The 23676-nt window shown below is 36.4% G+C and overlaps 1 protein-coding gene across 4 annotated transcripts in view; it reads right to left on the reverse strand.

Moving 5' to 3' along the window:
• AGPS (alkylglycerone phosphate synthase) overlaps positions 1-23676 on the reverse strand; it is a 147798-nt gene that overhangs the window by 89420 nt on the left and 34702 nt on the right. For 3 of the 4 annotated variants that reach the window (XM_080668775.1, XM_080668773.1, XM_080668774.1), the window contains exons 2-7: positions 21176-21265; positions 9489-9579; positions 7362-7482; positions 7190-7264; positions 5351-5422; positions 3460-3539 (exon numbers count right to left, since the gene is read on the reverse strand). In XM_080668775.1, coding sequence (XP_080524901.1) covers positions 3460-3539; positions 5351-5422; positions 7190-7264; positions 7362-7482; positions 9489-9579; positions 21176-21265 — 529 coding nt within the window. The remainder of the gene's footprint in view (positions 1-3459; positions 3540-5350; positions 5423-7189; positions 7265-7361; positions 7483-9488; positions 9580-21175; positions 21266-23676) is intronic. The other variant, XM_080668772.1, reaches the window with a different exon arrangement.

Here is a 23676-nt window from a genome sequence, read left to right on the forward strand (position 1 = left end):
CAGGGGGAATCTGGACTGTCGGGCGGAAACTCAGGGGAGTCACGGAAGACAGAGGTCTGGAGGCACGCGCGCAAGGGCAGGGCTGACGAGAAGCCAAGACTGTCTGCTCCGCCCTGAGACTCTGCCCCATCCAAGCTGAGCACAGAGGCTTTTGCAATTTGGCAAGTCTAATCCTATAAGGCTGTCTCCAGCACCGAACTTCTCCCAGCATAGACACAGCTGATCCTCACAGCCAACTGGCCTGGAGGTCAATTCCTCCCAGTGATACCAACAACAATCAAGACTTAACTACAACAAGGCTGTACACACAGTCCACAAAGGGGTGCACCAAGAGTGTCCACCTCAGGTTAACTGGGAGGCCAACCCACTGGGCCATATAGGAAACCTAGCACACAAATCTACCATACCAACTTCAGGGAAGCAATGAAAATGCGGAGACAAAGAAACAGATCACAAACAAAAGAAATGAAGGAAAACAAGTGACTGGATATAGAATTCAAAACCACAGTTATAAGGCTTTTCAAGAATATCCTAGAAAAGGCCGATAAATTTAGCGAGACCCTCGAGGATATGAAAAAGGACCAACTAGAAATTAAACACACACTGACTGAAATAAAAAATATTATACAGAGACCCAACAGCAGATTAGAGAAACGCAAGAATCAAGTCAAAGATTTGAAATATAAAGAAGCAAAAAACACTCAACTGGAAAAGCAAAAAGAAAAAAGAATCCAAAAAGTTGAAGATAGTGTAAGAAGCCTCTGGGACAACTTCAAGTGTACCAACATCAGAATTATGGGGGTGCCAGATGAAGAGAGAGAGCAAGATACTGAAAACCTATTTGAAGAAATAATGACCGAAAACTTACCCCACCTGGGGAAAGAAATAGACTTACAAGTCCAGGAAGCGCACAGAACCCCAAACAAGAGGAATCTAAAGAGGACCACACCAAGACACATCATAATTAAAATGCCAAGAGCAAAAGACAAAGAGAGAATATTAAAAGCAGCAAGAGAAAACCAGTTAGTTGCCTACAAGGGAGCACCCATACGACTGTCAGCTGATTTCTCAACAGAAACTATGCAGGCCAGACAGGAGTGGCAAGAAATATTCAAAGTGATGAAAAGCAAGAACCTACAACCAAGATTACTCTACCCAGCAAAGTTATCATTCAGAATGGAAGGTCAGATAAAGAGCTTCACAGATAAGAAAAAGCTAAAGGAGTTCATCACCACCAAACCAGTATTATATGAAATGCTGAAAGGTATTCTTTAAGAAGAGGAAGAAGAAAAAAGTAAAGATAAAAATTATGAACAACAAATACATATCTATCAACAAGTGAATCTAAAAATCAAGTGAATTAAAAACCTGAGGAACAGAATAATCTGGTGAATATAATAGAATCAGGGGCATAGAAAGGGAGTGGACTGATAATTCTCAGGGGGAAAGGGTATGGGGGTGCAGAAAGAGACTGGACAAAATCGTACACCTATGGGTGAGGACAGTGCGGGGGAGGTAAGGGCAGAGGGTGGGGTGGGAACCGGGTGGAGGGGAGCAATGGGGGCGGGGGGAATAGGAGAAACAATTGTAATAATCTGAACAATAAAGATTTATTAAATTTAAAAAAATAAACAAAAAAATAAAATTCTGCCATAGAATTTTAAGCATCTACTCAATGTAAAGACTTTCACATATATTACCTCATTTAATCTTCACAATAACTTTCCACAGTATTACTGTCTCAATTTTAAACACTTAGTAACAGATTTAGAGCTAAATCTATACATAGTAAAATAAAGAGCCAGAAATTCAAACACATTCCAAAGTCAATTCCAAAATAAATTACTTTTAAGCTATCTCCACAGGAAACTCCCTTTTTTAAACTCTGGAATGAGGACAAAGGTTGATGGGTAATTTTGTAGTAGGATAATCAGGCTATCACTATCTGAAATGCTAATCAATTTTAGCAACACTAAAAGTGGACAACTATTATGTACCTCCCTATGTGACATGACACAGAAAAGCATATCATCATCTTTGACATATTCTTGCTTAAAAATATATATTAAAAGCTAGGCCTAAAGCTAACTAGATTTTATATCTAACTTCAGGTTTAGAGAACATATAGAATCTAGAAGAAGAGTTAAAAGAAGACGCAATAGGCAAATTCAAAATATGACATAGTCTATATTACAAATAACCTAGTTTCTCTAAGTCAGTAGCATTAAAAAAGGAAGAATAAGGCTTCAATTACAATGAGACTTAAGGAAACAACCAAATTTTAATGTGGGCCTTGTATGAATTCCCTTTTGAACAAATGAACATAAATTTTGAGAAAACTAGAAAATCTAAATGTTGACTGGGTAAAGAGATGCACATAAATATTTAGGTGTAAAGTAGCAAAATACCAGAATTTGCTTTAAAATAGTAGAGAAAAAAAGAAAGATCAAACCAATAATGGTGTTTAAGGGAATTTAAAATTAAAGTTACAAAAAAATTCTTTTTACAATGGCCAGTGTGGCTCAGCTGGTTAGAGCATTATCCTGTGCACCAAAGGGTCATAGGTTCGACTGCCAGTCAAAGCATATAACCAGGTTGCGGGTTCAATCCCCAGTGGGGGTAGATACAGGAGGCAACCGATTAATGTTTCTCACATTGATGTTTCCCTCTCTCTTCTTCTTCTCTCTCCAGAATCAATGGGGAAAAATCCTCGGGTGAAGATTTAAAAATATATTTTTTTATTATAATGAGGAATATGTAACCAGGAATATCGTTGACTATACAAAGATAAAGTTCATACCCAAATTAAAAGTTTAGCCCAACTGGTGTATAACTCAGTGGTTGAGCATTGACCTATGAAACAGGAGGTAACGGTTTAATTCCTGGTCAGGGGGCATGCAAGAAGCAGCCAATCAATGATTCTCTCTCATCATTGATATTTCCATCTCTCCCTTCCTCTCTGAAATGAATACAAATATATATTTTAAAAAGTTTAACAGGCCACAATATCCAACTCTTGGACCACAATGGCCAAAACTGCAAAAATGTATCCTATCATTAAAATTACTTAGCTCCTCTATTTTTCCAAATGAAAAAATGCAACAGCATTAGTAAAAATTTGAAGGACAAGTTTTTGGTGATTCAAATTAACCTTAGCTAATATTGTTTTAGTTAACTAATATTTGTTTTTTAACAAATTAATGTATTGCATCAATATTCCAATCCATGCTTTTCAAACATCAATTTCACCTGCCAATTTGGTAGAACCCATCAAAATATGTGCCTTACAGTAAAAGTGAGCTTAGCTTTTGGAAACCTGAACACAAGGGTAAATATAACCACAAAATTAATTTAAAACAAAATGGACAATATACCCTTTAATGATGACAACTAAGACTGAGCCAAAATACAATTTTTAAACTAAACACTATTTTTAAATGTATCTTAATAATCATATACCATCTGTGAAGTGTCCAAAGAAATAATTGTTCTTGTCTCATCTGCAGGACACTTCAGGCCATATGAGACACTTGTTCCTCCTGCCAAAATAGAAAACAACTTATATACATATGGCTAATCCCTAATACAAACAGGCCTGCTACAGAAATAATACCTACATCTAATTTGCAAAATGTCATTTGTAAACGCTAACACACTAAAAGCAAACTCACCTTTATTTTACGCTGTGTGCCCAAATGAAGAACTATTATGGGCCTGAAAACAATGTTGCTTCATCCCCTGGGCACACCCAAGTGAAGCCCCTAGCAATTTGTAAAACTCCAAAAACATGATTAGAAAAGTTCTATGCTAATGATTACTGTGGAAAGATAGCTTAAAATAAAATATAAAAATACCTATTCTATAAAACTAGAGACACCATTACTTCCTTTCTGCCCTAATTATGGGATTCATTTATCACTTAATATAATATCTTATATCCTCATGTAAAAATGGTTTTAATAAAAACCATTAGAATAAAAACAAGTTATAATTGTCTATATGATATTCAAAAACAAATTTGTATGTTCTTTGGTGAAAAGTGATTTTAATATAAAGTAAATAATACATAGAAGTATTTAAACAATGTACTCCTATTTTCCATTACCATTTGCTGTAAAAGGAAAAATAATTTCTTGAAACCAATATAGAATATACTGGTGTTAATTCTTAACCACATCTACATCAACATATATCAGAATAAATTCTTAATTGGTACTTCCAAGCGTTTTGGACAGAAAACATGTGGAAGTCACTTTGATACAATGTAAGAACTATAGAGGGAGTTGATTGATGAGATTCAGCTTAATTTTACAAGGTAAGACCATGAATTGTCTGTTAAAAACATGCCTGTGCTCAGTAACCACTATTTTGCTTGTCATTCATTTAAAATTAGAAAAATGTTTCATTAAGAGTAGCACTATAACCCTGACAGGTGTGGCTTGGGGTCGTGGGTTCGATTTCCGGTCAAGGGCATGCACCTGGGTTACAGGTTTGATCTCTGGCCTGGTCAGAGTGTGTGTGGGAGGCAACTAATCTGTGTCTCTCTCATACCCATATTTACCTTTCCCTCCCCGCCTCCTTACCTCCCTCCCTCCCTGCCACCCTTCCTTCCTGTCTCCCTCCCTCCTTCCCTCCCTTCCACTCTTACCTAAAAGCAATGAAAAAATATCCTCAGGTGAGGTTTAACAAAAAAAAAAGAAAAGAAATAAAAGTAGCACTGTAGTGCCTTTGATTAGAAAAGTTTTATTAATTCAACTGGAAATATCAGCTGAAGAAAGAATATGAAGCTTCTAATTTTGGGGGATCTCATTTCCATTCCATCATAGCCAATTCAGTCAGTAAAGACAATTTCCTTTGGCTTGTGAAAGTTATTAAAATAATGTGGTTAACAAAAGATCAAAAAAGATCAAATTTGTCTTAAGGTGTAAAACAGTATTAATTCTCATTATTAAAAGATACTGATTTGGTCATCAGTGTCTTTGTTGATCTTTTATGCTGCATTATATTCCTTCTCAAAGGTTTACCTTGGGTATATTTAACCTTTGAAAAATATTCTCTCCATAAGGATAAAGGTTAGAAAGCAATTACTAAAGCAGGAACATATTCTTACTAGGCATTAAAGTCACAGCTTCAACTAGGATACATATGGAAAAGAAGCCATGAACTAAGGGTATATCACTTCTTAGTTCTACTTAGAACAGATATGAGGAGCATAACAATTTTTCAGAATAACCTTATTATAATTACAAAGATATTTGTTTTCCGTGGATGGCACAAATATTTAAAATACAAATATTTTAAATTGAAAAAATAAATTTATATATTAAAATTCAAATGACACAATACCTACCACCAAATGGTATGATACAAAGGTTATATTTGCATGCTAGATTCACAATCTTAACTACATCATCATGACATGCTGTTGAAAAAAGGAAAAATAAATTAATCACAGAAACGTAAATAAATTCTGGGTAATCCTGCAAAATATGAGACTATAACGTAACCTTTTCTCATTAACATATGAAATAGCTATACTAAAACAAACTGTTCATTATTTATCTTTTTAACTTCTCATTTTGAAGTAATTTCATACTTACAAAATAGTTGCAAAAATGGTACAAAAAATTTCCTTCACCCAGCAGCTGCAAATACTTACATCTTACATAACTATAGTTCAATTATCACATCCAAGCAATTGACACTGATACAATACTATTAACTAATCTACAGAGTTTATTCAAATTTGGCCAACTATTCCTCTAATGTTCTCTTTTCTAGACCTGGATCACACAGTGCATTTAGTTGTCATGTCCCCTAATCGTCTTTAATCTGAGATAGTACTTCAGTCTATCTTTGACTATTATGATCTTGACTCTTCTGAAGAGGACTTGTCAGTTATTTCATAGAGTATCCCTCAATTTGGGTTTGTATGATGTTTTCTCATGATTAAATTCAGATTATACATTTTGGCAGGAATTCCGCAGTAGTGATGTGCCTTTCTCAGCTTGTTATGTCTGAAGGTGCATAATGTAGAGAAGCAGCATATCTAGTAATGCTAACTTTCACCATTTGGTAATATAATACCTGCTAGGTTTCTCCACTCTAAAATTTTTATAATTAATATGTATCATATGGTGGGACACTTAAACTATGTAAATATCATGTTCCTTATCATACTTTGACCACAAAATTTTACATATTCTTTTCAGGAGCTGCTAATTTTTAAACTAACAGAGACCAAAGACTTATTCCATACTATTCCCAAATACACAGAAAAATATACATCACAAGTATAGGAAAGTAATTTCATCTCAGCTACATATAATCTTGGACATTCCTGCTATGTATGACACCTCCCTCCTTTCCCCAAATTAAAGTATGACTTTTCTCTCAGATACTCCCTGTAAAATAAAAGGATCACATCTAAGAACTGAGAGTCCATGAATAAGCCATTTAAAAAAATACTTTATATACTTCTTTCATAGAGTGTAAAGAGGAAAATGGATCAGAAGATCAGTGGAACTTTCTAAAAAAAGGCAGTTATGGACAGTAAGGAACAATATACCTGTTCTGCTTTAAATTTTCTGACAGAAGAGATGGGTATAAAAACCATATATATAAATATACTGCATCAGCAGAGCAAAATAACAGAAAGCTCATCTACCATCTATATCAAGCCAAAAAACTGAAATTAATTTCTCAAAATTTAACTATTCATATCAAAGACAATATGTTTATTAAACAACTTGCTTTACCATCTGATCACCATGCTTTTTTTAGCTCACCAGCTGATATCAACAAATTATTATTAGTTTGCGGTAATCAATTATTTTTAATTAAGAGTTTAATTATTTTAATTAATGGTCTGAATATATCATTATTGTTACTAACTTCATTAAGCTTTTAAATTAAACAAAAATACATGTTTCTACTAACCTCCCAATATGATATTTATTTCTACTGATCTCCTTAAGGTAATTAATTAATTAATTTAAAATGAAGACTTAATAATCAACAACAAAATCAGGATGATCAGATCAAGAAAGAACCTTATGACCTCTAGCAAACTTTAAAAATACAGCTTTATTCTTCACAACTTATATGTTAAAAATTACATATTTCCAATACTAAATTTACTTAAAATTTAACAATACTAAATTAAAAGACAAGAAAAAGAAAAACTTACTTGGCCATAAAACTATATCAGGAATTCGATGAAAAATTCCTTCCCTGAGCAAAAATATCTCATGAAGACAATGACCTATTTTGTGGTTTAAAAAATAAAATGAAAAAACATCTTAAATTACAGGAAATTTTTTAAAAATTTAAAAAAATAGCATTTATATAAAATTGCTCACCATGAGCTCTAAATACCCGATCATCTGCTTCTTGTGAATATGAAATATTAGTTTCTTTAAGCTCATGAAGAAAATCTTCATTTACAATAGAAGGAGGTGTATCACTAGGACTTAAGGATGCCTAGAAAATAAAATAGGTTACTTTGGCTTATTTCTATAAAATAAATTTTGAATGCCTCTGTTAGGGTGAGTGACTATAAAATATAAAATGTTTTTATATCCAAACTAAGACAGAAGTGTATGAAAATACCAAATAATATGTATGGAAACCAACCTTGTGATAGTTACAAATTGGAAATGGTCTGGTTAATCACATTCTATAACATAACTTACAGAAACCTTAGGTTTCCTCTTTTACTTCTACGATCCACCTTTTTATTATTTCTAAAGATTACAATCAAGAACAAGGAAGATAGCAAAGTCTCAAATCTTCAATTTTAAAATAAGAAGACTAGGAGAAAGCAACTTGATGTATAGATAAAATTTATCATCTCCTATACTACCACTATAATTAAAAATGAAGAGCAAAAAAACTCACAATATAAGTTATAAACCCATTTTATAGGATAGCTTTAAAACTCATAACATAATTATAAACTTGATACTTAATTTCAACTAATAGGTAACTAGAAAAATTAATCTTTAACTTTAAAGCTATCTGACACTGGGCAAGTCACCCAAATTCTGTGAGCTTTGGCTTCTAGGTCTGTTAAATTACATTTTATCATCACCAAATTTATACAGCTGCCATTAGGACAGAAGGTTAAATGTGATAATTTTTGTGAAAAGCACCTAATATTACCTAGCATATAGAAAGAGATCTATAAATGGCTCCCCAAGCTGTTAAGAAAAACAACAACCATGATATAGAATTTGGAAACAAGAAAATATAAAAATATGTAAAGAAAAATATATGACATTTACATAGCCTTTTAGTATTTTATTAAGGACCTCTATTTAATTTTTAGTCACATAGTTGGCCCTCGGTATCTGTGGGTTTTGCATCCACAGATTCAACCAATGGTAGATTAAAAAAAAAAAAAAATTTTTTTAAGTCCCTGGTAGTTCACAAAAGCAAAATTTGGATTTGTAATGGGCCAAGCTGAATCCATGAGAATGAAGTGATATGTAGGCATACCCTGCTGTTGATTATATGCAAAAATAGATTATAAGCAAATATTACAGTATTTTGTATAAGGGACTTGAGTATCCACAGATTTTGATAACCACAAGGGTCCTGGAACCAACCTCCTGTGGGATTATTATATATTTAGATAATAAATACTTATTGAGTGTATAACATAAGCTCTGTTCTAGGCCCTGGGGAGACAGTGGTCAATTTAATAGGAAAAAAATTTTGGCCTCATGAAATCTACCCTATAGTGGAAGGAAATAAAAAAAACCCCAACAAAACATGCAGATCCCTAGTTTGTTAAGTTACTGAAAATTGAAAAGGGCTCAAAAACATGAAAAAAAAGGTGCATGTAAATAAAACTGGTGAAATCTGAAAAAGGTGCTTGTAAATAAAACTGGTGAAATTTCTGAATATGGTATATAGATTGCATCAATGTAAAAAAAAGTAATTATAAATAGTCAATAGAGAGAGAATTAAGGAGATTAAAAAGAGATATTTTAAGAAAAGTTAAAAGATTTGGTTTGGGAAGAGAAAGAATTAATTGTTTAGCCTAGTTTAATTACAAGAATAAAATGTATCAGTGGATTTCTAAATAAATTAAATAAGTACTCACTGATAACATGGCGGAGGTGGATATAATGGAGAACAAAGTGTTAACCATAGCCCTTGCACTTATGGAACTTATAGCCAGTTTGAGGGACATGCAGAATATCATGCCATAGAAAATAACAATAAATAATAAAATCATAACATAAATACTAAGAATGTTGGTTTGATATGTATACAGGGTAGAGTTTTCTAACCCCACTTACAGAAAAGTGAAACTACACTCTAACAAGGTCACTATAACTAGCAAACTTCTAAACAAACAAACAAAAAATATGCATTAAAACAACTATAACAAATTACAAAGATAAATCTAATTAATTTAGAATTAAACATATACGTACACACAGAGTTAAGCATATTCATAAGCATTCTTATTTGCTTACTTTCGAGGTAGTTTTATGCTCCAAATTTACTCCAAGGGTATTTTCAATCCATTCTTTAAAAGTTGGTAAAATCATGCCACTAAGTGGGTACCTAAGGTACAAAAAGGTAAAACATTAGAGTAAGTTATCCTCATTTAAATTTAAATCTTAGATTCTGCTTTAGTAGTGGTCAAGTAGTGCCTATCCAACCAATCCTCTCACATATAATTATAAACTCTGGACAAAAACAAAACAAATAAAACCCAACTATCTGAAGGCAGTATATACAGACCAAAAGCAGACAATAAGGGAGTGTGTTTGGAAGAAGGAAACAGCACTACATAAGTTTCCTTTTACTTTTTTTAAACAAGCTTTAGCTTGAGGGGAAGCCCCAGCTGGTACCACAAAAAGAAACAAAAGTGCAGAAAACCTAGTCTTCCTGGCTTGAAGAACCAGAGGACAGTGTTTGAAGTGAGCACACAGCTGGAAAAAGTACAGGGAAATCACAGAAAAGGAGAGAGTCAGAGAAGAACCTCTATATACTCTGTCCAAATGTTAGGCTGACTTGAATTACACATCTATGGAGCAGACACTAAGCAGCCCAACTAAGCCCAGCTGCTTGCCACCACCGAGGAAAATTGGGAGTTTGAGATCAGTCAAGTTAACTGCTTGATGTGTAAAAAAAAGCCTCTTCAAAAGAATGTAACAGAATCCAGAGTCTCTACAACATACCATAAACAATGTCCAAGATACATTCCAAAATTACTAGATATGAACAAATAAGAAAGTATAATCCATAATCGAGAGAGGGAAATTACCACGAACTTGCCTCAAGATAATCCATGAGCGGGAGAAACCAAGATGGCGGCATAGGTAAACACCTAAACTGCTGCCTCGCACAACAATTTCAAAACTACAACTGAAAGACAGAACGGACACCATCCAGAACCACAGGAAAGCTGGCTGAGTGAAAATTCTACAACTAGAAGGAAAGAGAAAAGCTCACAGAGAATTGGAGGTACGGCAAAGGGTCCTTGTGCGCGCAGAGAGGAAGGGCGGCTGAGAGCCTGGCTGACTTTCTCTGGCGGAAGGGGGAAGGAAGCCCCCGACCGCACTGAACCCCAGTTCTGACTGCACTGAACCCCAGTTCCGGGCGAGCCCCTGGGGACCCACGCTCTTGTGGGGGGAGTCTGGACTCTCGGGCAGAGACTCGAGCTGGGAAAGGCAGAAGTCTGAAGGCGCGCGCGGGCCAGTGCACACAAAGGCTGCGGAGGTTGCCACAGGCTTTCCCTAGTGGAAGGCAGTCAGAGGATCCTGACTGCACTGAGCCCCAGTTCTGACTGCAGTGAACCCCAGTTCCAGGCGAGCCCCTGGGGACCCACGCTCTTGTGGGGGGAGTCTGGACTCTCAGGCGGAGACTCGAGCTGGGGAAGGCGGAGGACTGAAAGCGCACACGTGCGCGCAAGGGCAAGGCTGATGGGAAGCCAAGACTGAGACTCCACCCCATCCAAGCTGAGCACAGAGGCTATTGCAATTTGGCAAGTCTAATCCTATAAGGCTGTCTCCAGCACCGAACTTCTCCCAGCATAGACACAGCTGATCCTTACAGCCAACTGGCCCGGAGGTCAATTCTTCCCAGTGATACCAACAACAATCAAGACTTAATTACAACAAGGCTGTACACACAGTCCACAAAGAGGTGCACCAAGAGTGTCCACCTCAGGTTAACCGGGGAGGCAGACCCACTGGGCCATATTGGAAACCTAGCACAAATATCTACCTTACCAACTAAGGGAAGCAGTGAAAATGCAGCGTCAAAGAATCAGATCACAAACGAAAGAAATGGAGGAAAACAAACGACTGGATATAGAATTCAAAACCACGGTTATAAGGCTTTTTAAGAATATCCTAGAAAAGGCCAATAAATATAACAAGACCCTCGAAGATATGAAAAAGGACCAACTAGAAATTAAACATACACTGACTGAAATAAAAAATATTATACAGAGACCCAAAAACAGACAAGAGGAACACAAAAATCAAGTCAAAGAATTGAAATACAGCCAAAACCGGTTTGGCTCAGTGGATAGAGCGTCAGTCTGCGGTCTGAAAGGTCCCAGGTTCGATTCCGGTCAAGGGCATGTAGCTTGGTTGCGGGCACATCCCCAGTGGGAGGTGTGCAGGAGGCAGCTGATCGATGTTTCTCTCTCATCGATGTTTCTGAATATCTATCACTCTTCCTTCCTCTCTGTAAAAAATCAATAAAATATATTTAAAAAAAAAAAAAAAGGAATTGAAATACAAAGAAGCAAAAAACACTCAACTGAAAAAGCAAAAAGCAAAAAAAAAAAATCCAAAAAGTTGAAGATAATGTAAGAAGACTCTGGGACAACTTCAAGCGTATCAACATCAGAATTATGGGGGTGCCAGAAGAAGAGAGAGAGCAAGATACTGAAAACCTATTTAAGAAATAATGACCGAAAACTTACCCCACCTGGTGAAAGAAATAGACTTACAAGTCCAGGAAGCCCACAGAACCCCAAACAAAAGGAATCCAAAGAGGACCACACCAAGACACATCATAATTAAAATGCCAAGAGCAAAAGACAAAGAGAGAATATTAAAAGCAGCAAGAGAAAAACAGTTAGTTACCTACAAGGGAGCACCCATACGACTGTCAGCTGACTTCTCAACAGAAACTATGCAGGCCAGACGGGAGTGGCAAGAAATTTTCAATGTGATGAATAGCAAGAACCTACAACCAAGATTACTCTACCCAGCAAAGCTATCATTCAGAATTGAAGGGCAGATAAAGAGCTTCACAGATAAGAAAAAGCTAAAGGAGTTCATCACCGCCAAACCAGTATTATATGAAATGCTGAAAGGTATTCTTAAAGAAGAGGAAGAAGAAAAAAGTAAAGATAAAAATTATGAACAACAAATACATATCTATCAACAAGTGAACCTAAAAATCAAGTGAATTAAAAACCTGAGGAACAGAATAATCTGGTGAATATAATAGAATCAGGGGCATAGAAAGGGAGTGGACTGATAATTCTCAGGGGGAAAGGGGTATGGGGGGTTCATGAAGAGACTGGACAAAAATCATACACCTATGGATGAGGACAGTGGGGGGGGGAGGTAAGGGCAGAAGGTGGGGTGGGAAATGGGTGGAGGGGAGCTATGGGGGGAAAAAGGAGAAATAATTGTAATAATCTGAATAAAGATTTATTTAAAAAAAAAAAGATAATCCATGATATTGGAAATAGAACACAATGATTTTTAAAGTAGTTATAACTATGCTACAAGACAAAAAAGGAAATATATTCCCAGCAGGTAACAGAAAGAAATCTCAGCAGAGAAATAAAAACTATAAAAAGAACAAAATAGCCCTAACTGGTTTGGCTCAGTGGATAATCGGCCTGCGGACTGAAAGGTCCCAGGTTCGATTCCGGTCAAGGGCATGTACCTTGGTTGTGGGCACATCTCCAGTAGGGGGTGTGCAGGAGGCAGCTGATCGATGTTTCTCTCTCATCAATGTTTCTAGTTCTCTATCCCTCTCCCTTCCTCTCTGTAAAAAATCAACAAAATATATATTTTAAAAAAAGAACAAAATAGAAATTCTATAATTAAAAATCTGGAATAAAAATTCATTGAAGGAACTTAAGAGCAGATTGAAGATGTCTTAACAGATAGAGCAATAAAACATATACAAACTGAAGAACAGAGAAAAAGAATGAAAAAAATGAATAGAGCTTCAGAGACCTTTGGAACAATAACAAAAGAATACCATATGTATAAATGGAGAGAAAAAAAGCATTTGAAAAAGTAATGGCTGAAAGTTTCCAAATTTGATGAAAGAGAAAAATTTAGAAGTTCAAGAAGGTCAGAAAACTTGCAGAGGATAAATTCAAAGAAACTCACACTAGGTACAACACAGCCAAATTGCAATTAGAGAAAGAGAAGAAAAAGAAAAAATCTTAAAAGCATCTAAAGAAAAATGATACATTACATACAATGTGATAACAATAAAAATTATGACTGACTTCTCATCAGACACAATAAGGTCAGGAAACAAATGAACATTTTTTAAATGCTGAAAGGAAAAACATGTTAACCTAGAAATCTATATCTAGTGAAAATATCCTTCAAAAGAAAAGTGAAATAAAGACATTTTCAGATGATAAGTAAGAGAACTTAAGAACGTGGTGCTAACAGATTTACACTACAAATGCTAAAGCAGTATCTATAGGCTTAAGGGAATTGTAACACAGTATGTAAACTCAAATCTTCAAGGTGAAATACATAATACCAGAAAGAGTAAATACGTGTGTAAATATAAATGACTATTTCTTAATTTCTTTAAACTATGACTGTCTAATAAATTGTAACATATCATGGAGTTTATAATGTGGCAATTAGAATAAGAACAGGGGATAGAAAATACACCTGTAGATTTGTAAGGTTCTCAGACTTTACATGAAGAGGATATGACACATTTAAAACACACAAAAGAGCACTACAGAGTGGGTATAATGTGAAAAAAAAACACAAAATTTGCTACTCTGATTTTGTTTCCTATATCTTTTATCTCAATCCCTATTTAAAGTTTATATAAAGCATCAATATAAATTTTATATGAGAAGGTTGATGCAGAAAGCTCAAGTGTTTAGAGATTCAACTTTTCAATTTTAGAAATACTTTTCAGAGGTAAAAAAAAGTGCTAGAAATAAAGAAATAAAGTAATTGTCCTACCCTAGATTAGTATAATGAAGAAGGCTGATATGCAAACAGTAATAATCCAATCTCTGAAAAGATCAAAATAATTTTTAAATGTTTTGAAACAGTACTTTACATTTTTATTAAGTAAATACATTACATATTATGTGCCAGGCATTGTTCTAAGTGTTTTATGTATATTAACTTATAATAATACTAGAGGCCTGGTGCACAAATTCGTGCATGGGTGGGGTCCGGCTGCCCGCCCCATTAGGGGCCAATCGGGGCCTGGCTGGTTCGGGGAGAGGGGCCATGGGAGGTTGGCCGGCTGGCTCCACCCCTGATTGGGGGGGCCGGGCCAGTCAGGGTGGGGTGGCCACAGTGCGCGTCATAGTGACCGGTCGTTCTGGTTGTTCTGGACGCTTGGCTTTTATATATATAGATTGTGAGTTTAGTATTATTATCCCCATTTTATAGATGAGGAAGCTAAGGCACAGAGAATTTAAATAAATTAAGAAATTAAGTAAGTAATTTATTTACTCCAAGTCCCAGAGCTAACAAGTTACAAAGCCAGGGTTTGAATCATATTATGAATAAGGCTTTAGTCAGTCTGTGCTCTTAGCCACTATATGATGCTACCTCTAGTTTGAGTCTTCCCTTTCCACATTTCAAGTGATATTAAACTAAAATTCTTTATGAATGACATTTTTAAAATCACAGTAGCTATATTCAGTAATTTTTTTCACTATAATGTTCTTGCACCTTCTTTACTTCTCTCCCTACCCCCTGCCAAAATTGATGATGGGACAGCCAAATAAAACTACTATGCAGGTTGGGGCAAAAGTAGGTCTATAGTTGTGAGAAGGTCAAACACAGTTTATTCTTGTATTGCTCTTTATTAATTACTATATTATTTTCTATATTATGCATTGCAGGATACACTAAATTAGTATTATAATATGGCGCCTATTCTTTCAAAATTTACAACCCACTTCAGTCAAAGCTGCAAAGACATTTTATTTGTAGGGTGAACATACTGGCAGCAAACATGCAACTTTTACCAGAAATGTGGTAAGAGGAAAGCCAAGTGCCTATACCAATTGTTGAAACAGACTACTGAATAGATCTTTATCATGACTGAAGATTAGTTTGAGAACTTTAAGAAATGGTCTTTTTGTAAAATATAAAGTGAGATCAAATTACCACCTTTCCTTAGAACCAAGGTAGATTGTACTGTAGAAGATACAGAATCAGAACAAGCCCAATGAAATCCCTATACATGGAAAGAAAACTCTGTGTGCATAAATATCCAAGAAGAAAGGGCACGTCAGGATTTATAATGACTAAACTCAGGGCAGTGCATAGGCAGCAAAATATTAGCAGATGCAACCATCTACAAGAGTGAGTTCTACAACTGCTAAGCAATAATAGCCTTTTTATACTTAAGATAAAATGTAATGAAAAATTATGCCACTGGAAATACAATGTGCAGCAAACCCAGACAAATTCTTTTCATGTAAACACTAACTTGTGCTGTGAAACCTTTCAAGTCAAAGAATGACACTTTTCAAAAATTTGATTTATAGAAGTCTTAGCGCTAGTTCTGAAGTATTACCCATCTGCTGCTTAAAATAAGGAGGACTAAATTCATCATATCCAGAAGAAATAAAAATAACAGGATTATAATTCTAGGGATTTATAGACTGACAAATTACAAATCTGTCAGAAGATAAGACTGCATTTGGGAAAAAACTTCTAATTTTTCCCTAAGATCTAAAATACCTTATAATAATTGCTTCTAATTTGATGGCTAAGTTGTAAATGTCAAAGTTACCCTCCTAAAAATATATACAATCAATCACATTTCCTCAAAAATTTCCTAACTTTTCAATGATTTCTGGAGCAGAAAAAAGGGAATCTCCATAAATTTTCATTGAGAGTCACTATTAATTTCTGGCATCTAACGATTTCCCTTCCTTTCTTTCTGACTCTGTTATATTTCTTTCTTGTGTATTTTATCCATGTTTCCTATGTGGTTATAGAGGGCAAAGGGTCTATATTTGTTTAGTCCCCTACAAAGCCATAATAGCAAGTCTTAACAAAAAAATTTCAAAAATTTTCCTTATAATCTAGTATTAATAACAAAAGGGCAAATTAATACTGTTCAGCCAAATCAGTATTTTCTTCCACTCATCCTTTCTAGTCACAACTCCATTTTCTATTTTAGGAATATCACAAACTTCTTATTCTTCTACCCTTTGACTCTTACTGGAACAATAGAAATTTTTGTCACAGGTAACTTATTATAAGTTGACTAAACTCTATTATAGATGACTAAATTCCATTTCTGTGTATGGAGAATTAACCTCTGGATGAGTCTTAGTGGGAACCAAAGACTGCCTGCCATCAGTAAGTCAAATGTGCCCAACATCCACTTTCCTGGTCTCCCTTTGCAGGCTCTGCTAGTCATATGCAACTTGCTCCCACCATCCCGTCCTCTTCCCACCTCCTCCACTGGACTCTAACTCAGGAGTCAACCATGCAAAAAAAGGAGGCCTTTATTGAATCTATCCTGATTAGAGTGGCACCAGCAGCAATCTTCCAATGTCTAATGTCTAATGTCAACAGATAAATTCTTTGCTTTCAAAGGCACTGTGCTGAAGTACAAGTTGACTATTTGTTCCCTCCTATAAAACAAACATGCTATACCTTCAAGGTCAAAAGAGACAGAAAGAAAGAAATGAAGACAATGTCTGAGAATTGGTTTCCTAAGATCAGAAGATTCACTCCCCTCACCCCATCCCCGAAGAAGATTGTATAAAGACAATCTCTACATAGATAAGTTTCTACTGTATTAGATATTATTCTCTTTAAAACATAAAACACTCATCATCTAGAACACTGGTAAATTTAATTTTAATCAGAAATTTCTTCTACCTGAATTATATACAATTTCTCAACTAAGCCTCCAACCAACATGCTGTCCAGCCATACTCAAGGATTGGAAATGAGAATGTAGATATTTATTTTTTCCTGTTAACTGGGTGATTGGTCCCATACACCAAAATGTTGCAAGATTGATTTCCAGTCAGGGCACCTACAGGAAGCAACCTATCGATATTTCTCTCTCACATCGATGCCTGTCTCTCTCTCCCCATTCCTCTCTCTAAAAATCAATAAAAACATATCCTCAGGTGAGGATTAAAAAAAAAGAAAAGAAAAACAAAGGTCAAATGTACATCTTCACGCCTTCAATAAAATTAGTTCCTAGTTACTACACCTGAGGTTTTGTTTCAGGTATAAAGTATATTTAAGTTAGAAACATAGGATAATTATGTTTCAAAGAAAAATAATTTCTCCAAAGGAATAAAAGTTTTCTTGCTGATATTTCAATATATTGACATAGTTTATACATTTTAAAAGTATTAATCCAAGCATATTAATGCCCAATAGATATTAAGTCAAAGTACAATACTGATACAGATTCATAATATAGCTGATCCAATTTTTACCTAGCCTCAATTTTTTTTATTTTTAGAGCCAGCACTCAAATATTATATATTTATACGCACTGTCCTTTCAAAAAATTTCTATCAAAATTCAATAGGCAAACCCAAAATACCAGCTTTGGCAGAGTCAGTGTTGCTTACAATCAACTATGAACTTATTTTACAATTGTCTGTATCTGGAATAGTAACAGTACAAATATTCTTTCTCCCCCCTTTTATTGAATTTATTGGAGTGACAATGGTTAACAGGTTTCGGGTGCACAATTCTACAACATATCATCTGTACACTGTATTGTGTGTTCACCATCCCAAGTGCAATACAAATATTCTTTAATATTCTTATCAACACATTAACAAAAACATTTCAGAAATGTGAAAGCTATCAAACAAATGCCTGATCCTTCTTCATCACTTCTTCCCTAATATATCTCAGAAAACTAATTTATATTCACCAAAAATTGTTCACCTTCCATAATAACCCACATCCAAATATAAATGCTCAGAATTAAAAATGGAGTTACTTTGACCCTGGCCGGTGGTGCTCAATGGTTAGAGTGCCAGCCCGTGCACCAGGGTCATGAGTTCGATTCCCAGCCAAGAGCATGTACCTGGGTTGCAGGTTCCCTCCCCATCCTAGGTTGGGGTGTGAACAGGAGATAACCAGTCAATGTATCTCTCCCTGTCTGTCTGTCTCTCTCTCTCTCCCTCTCTCTCCTCCTCCCTCTTTCCATCCCTCTCTCCCTCTGTTCTACTCTCTCTGAATGCAATGGAAAAAATATCCTCAGGTGAGGATTAACAACAACAACAAAAAATGGAGTTAATTTTGACAAATCAATGGAATGGGGATTAGGTAATATGAGCAGAACTTATTTACATTTTAAGTCAAACAAACTACCTATAAAAATGGGATTTTGAGACAACTGGGAAAATGTGAATGTGGACTGGATAATGATATATTATTAAAATTTATTATTTTAGGGAGTATGACAATGATATTGTATGAGTGGCTATATTGGGTCCTCATTTTTTAAGGGATACATATATAAACATTTAGAACTGACATAAAAATGTTAGAATTTGAAATACTAAAGAAAAGAAGCAATTATTGCAAAATACTGGTAAATTTTAAATGGAGGGAGGGAGGAGTCATTGCATTATTCTATTGTTATGTATGTCTATTATTGCACATTATGTTTGTTATTTATGTTTAAAATTTTTCATAGAGGAGAGAAACCAAGATGGCGGCATAGGTAAGCACCTAAACTGCTGCCTCGCACAACAATTTCAAAACTACAACTAAAAGACAGAACGGACACCATCCAGAACCACAGGAAAGCTGGCTGAGTGAAAATTCTACAACTAGAAGGAAAGAGAAAAGCTCAGAGAATTGGAGGTACGGCAAAGGGTCTTTGTGCGCGCAGAGAGGAAGGGCGGCTGAGAGCCTGGCTGACTTTCTCTGGCGGAAGGGGGAAGGAAGCCCCCGACCGCACTGAACCCCAGTTCTGACTGCATTGAACCCCAGTTCCGGGGAGCCCTTGGGGACCCACGCTCTTACGGGGGGAGTCTGGACCCTCGGGCGGAGACTCGGGAGCCGAAGAAGGCAGAAGTCTGAAGGCGCGTGCGTGCCAGTGCGCACAAAGGCTGCGGAGGTTGCGACAGGCTTTCCCTAGTGGAAGGGAGTCGGAGGCTCCTGACTGCACTGAGCCCCAGTTCTGACTGCAGTGAACCCTAGTTCCAGGCGAGCCCCTGGGGACCCATGCTCTTGTGGGGGGACTCTGGACTCTCGGGCGGAGACTTGGGAGCCAGGGAAGGCAGAACACTGAAGGAGCACACGTGCGTGCAAGGGCAAGGCTGACGGGAAGCCAAGACTGAGACTCCACCCCATCCAAGCTGAGCACAGAGGCTATTGCAATTTGGCAAGTCTAATCCTATAAGGCTGTCTCCAGCACCGAACTTCTCCCAGCATAGACACAGCTGATCCTTACAGCCAACTGGCCTGGAGGTCAATTCTTCCCAGTGATACCAACAACAATCAAGACTTAATTACAACAAGGCTGTACACACAGTCCACAAAGGGGTGCACCAAGAGTGTCCACCTCAGGTTAACCGGGGAGGCAGACCCACTGGGCCATATTGGAAACCTAGCACACAAATCTACCTTACCAACCCAGGGAAGCAGTGAAAATGCGGCGTCAAAGAATCAGATCACAAACGAAAGAAATGGAGGAAAACAAACGACTGGATATAGAATTCAAAACCACGGTTATAAGGCTTTTTAAGAATATCCAAGAAAAGGCCGATAAATATAATGAGACCCTCAAAGATATGAAAAAGGACCAACTAGAAATTAAACATACACTGACTGAAATAAAAAATATTATACAGAGACCCAAAAACAGAGAAGAGGAACACAAAAATCAAGTCAAAGAATTGAAATACAAAGAAGCAAAAAACACTCAACTGAAAAAGCAAAAAGCAAAAAGCAAAAAAAAAGAATCCAAAAAGTTGAAGATAGTGTAAGAAGACTCTGGGACAACTTCAAGCGTACCAACATCAGAATTATGGGGTGCCAGAAGAAGAGAGAGAGCAAGATACTGAAAACCTATTTGAAGAAATAATGACCGAAAACTTACCCCACCTGGGGAAAGAAATAGACTTACAAGTCCAGGAAGCGCACAGAACCCCAAACAAAAGGAATCCAAAGAGGACCACACCAAGACACATCATAATTAAAATGCCAAGAGCAAAAGACAAAGAGAGAATATTAAAAGCAGCAAGAGAAAACCAGTTAGTTGCCTACAAGGGAGCACCCATACGACTGTCAGCTGATTTCTCAACAGAAACTATGCAGGCCAGACGGGAGTGGCAAGAAATTTTCAATGTGATGAATAGCAAGAACCTACAACCAAGATTACTCTACCCAGCAAAGCTATCATTCAGAATTGAAGGGCAGATAAAGAGCTTCACAGATAAGAAAAAGCTAAAGGAGTTCATCACCACCAAACCAGTATTATATGAAATGCTGAAAGGTATTCTTTAAGAAGAGGAAGAAGAAAAAAGTAAAGATAAAAATTATGAACAACAAATACATATCCATCAACAAGTGAACCTAAAAATCAAGTGAATTAAAAACCTGAGGAACAGAATAATCTGGTGAATATAACAGAATCAGGGGTATAGAAAGGGAGTGGACTGATAATTCTCAGGGGGAAATGGGTATGGGGGGTTCATGAAGAGACTGGACAAAAATCATACACCTATGGATGAGGACAGTTGGGGGGAGGGAAGGGCAGAAGGTGGGGTGGGAACTGGGTGGAGGGGAGCTATGGGGGGAAAAGGAGAAACAATTGCAATAATCTGAATAAAGATTTATTAAAAATAAATAAATAAATAAATAAATAAATAAATAAATAAATAGTAAAATTTTTCATAGAAAAAAAAGTGGGGAAAAAAATAACAAAAGGAAGAATAAACAGTTACCTTTTCCCAGTCAACTCAACTTGGCCTTTCTTATTGAAGATGAACTTGGAATCATTATATCCCCATCCATTCCATTTCAAAACTTCTTGCCTAATAAGAAAAAATACATAAATAAGACCTATGCTAAACATTTTAAAACAAAAGAGTGACTATTAACTTTCACAGTCATTTAAAAGACTTTATCCCACTAATATTATATTTGTTTAAATAAAATGGGATGTATATCACAATGTCTATGTATTAATATTTCCAAATATAGAATCACTCTAATGAGCAGCACCTGCTTCACAAAGGGCTACAACCACTAAATTTAATGCATTCAAAGAAAAAAGGAAGAAAAAAGAACGAAGAGGAAAAAATATACTTAAGAGTAAAATATGCTTTATTTTGTACATTATTGAGTTTATATTATAGGATGGCTAAAAAATTTTGCAATAAAAATTACTTGAATAGGAAACACATTTTTGCTGTATTTAAAAAAAGGCAATTATTAATCTTCTCTAATGAAAAAGACCAATTTACAAAGTAGGTTCAATATTAATGGCATTACCAGCAGTAAACACTTTTAATAAAGTACATTAAAAATCTAAGTGCTACATCTACAACCATTCTAAATCCTTTTACAAGGTATAGTCTCTACCTTGACCTACATATTAACATTAACGTAACAGTTAATAACTATACCAGTTTCCAGTAGTCCAAAACAATATGGTATTTTTATTACCAAAATGTACTATTTCATAGTTTTAAAATCATTTTCATCAAAATCAAGGGTTCACTCATTCAATTTTGCACATTTCAAAAGAATAGGTCTGAGCCTATGCAGAACACAACAGGCAAACACATTTCAGTCTTATGTCAGATTTTATTATATTTTATAGAATAGTACCCTAGTATATCTGGGCTGTTGAAATAAGGTGATGGTAATTTTCAGTTGGAGATCCAAGATGGCAGTGGAGAATGTGGAAGTTACCTCCACTTCCTCCTAAGACAAAACTGCAATTACAACTAAAATCCTGAATAACTAACTGAAGATTAGCTGAACAAGATTTATAATCAAGGATTTACAGAAGCCACACTGAGACAGACATTCACTAGCCCGACCCACCTGACTCCTAGGTCCCCCACCCTACTGAGCTCCATTCTATAGGAGGTCCAAGCAGAAGCTGGGACAGACGGAGTTGTGTGGCTCTAGGATGGGATCTAGTTTGCCCTCAAAGGCCCAACCAGTACGAAGCCCTCCCTTCATACAGCCAAATCTTGGTCTCTTTGGGCCTGATAAACTCTGTGGGCCTCACCCTGATGACTCCTTCAGAGCCTGCCCCAAACAAAGGTCTGTGGGCACCCAGTGGGCGGCAGGTAGACTTGGTATACCCTGGGACTTTTGCTGAGTGCCCTCAGACGCAGCAGTGGCAGAGTTTGAACCTGTTTCAATCTGGTGAACACCACTCACCCCTACCTGGTGACTCACTGAGAAACTACCTCATGCCCCAAAGTCTCTTTCAGTGGGACTGAGCCTAACAGAGAACCAGCAGATAGAGACAGGTAGAGACCCTGGGCCTTTTGCTGACCTGCCCTTAGGCTTGGTGTTGGTGTAAGCTGGCCTTGATGTACAACTTGGCACACCCAGGCCCAGCAGAGGCAGCCACAAACTGTGGATCTCTTTGTAGCTCCAAACAGGTTGCCCAGAAGCAGTCACAGGCAAAGTGTAACATTAATCAACATCCAAGTCCTCCCAAGAGACCCAGAACCCCACACCCAGTTACCAGCTTTAGACATCAGAGCAGAATCCAATTGGCTTCACAAGTGGCATATCAAAAGGAAGATCTCAGCAGGAACCAGACCCTGCTGAGGCAAATTCTGCTTCATGTGGTCAGTACCTACCTGCACAGTAGTTTGTATGATGTGGTCAGGTCAATTCTCAGTCAGCCAGCCAGAGGGTCGACCCATGCACGAACAGACCAATAGCAATCAAATGCAATTGCAACAGAAAGGCTCACATAACCCACACAGGAACATTCCTGGAGCAGCTAGCTCAGGTAATCAAAAAGACTATATTACAACATCCCACAGGACACCTACTATATAAGGCTACCCTGTAAAGACTGCAAAACATAGACGATCTATCTTATACATAGAAACAAACACGAAAAGGCGGCAAAAATGGAGAGACAAAGAAACATGCCCCAAATGAAAGAAAAGGCGAAATCTCCAGAAAAAGAGCTAAATGAAATGGAGGCAAGCAATTTACCAGTTATAGAGTTTTAAAATATGGTTATAAGGATGCTCAAAAAACTTAGTGGTAACTTCAAAAGCATGAAAAAGGACATGAAAACCATGAATGAGAACTAGTCAGAAAAGAATACAATATCTGAAATGAAGAATAGCCTAGAAGGAATAGGTTAGATGAAGCAGAGGATCAAATCAGTGATTTGGAAGATGAGATAATAGAAAGCACCCAATCAGAGCAACAAAAAGAAAATAGAGGATAGTTTAAGGCA

The sequence above is a fragment of the Plecotus auritus genome (genome assembly GCF_963455305.1).
Source record: "Plecotus auritus genome assembly, chromosome: 5".
Classification (NCBI taxonomy): domain Eukaryota; kingdom Metazoa; phylum Chordata; class Mammalia; order Chiroptera; family Vespertilionidae; genus Plecotus; species Plecotus auritus.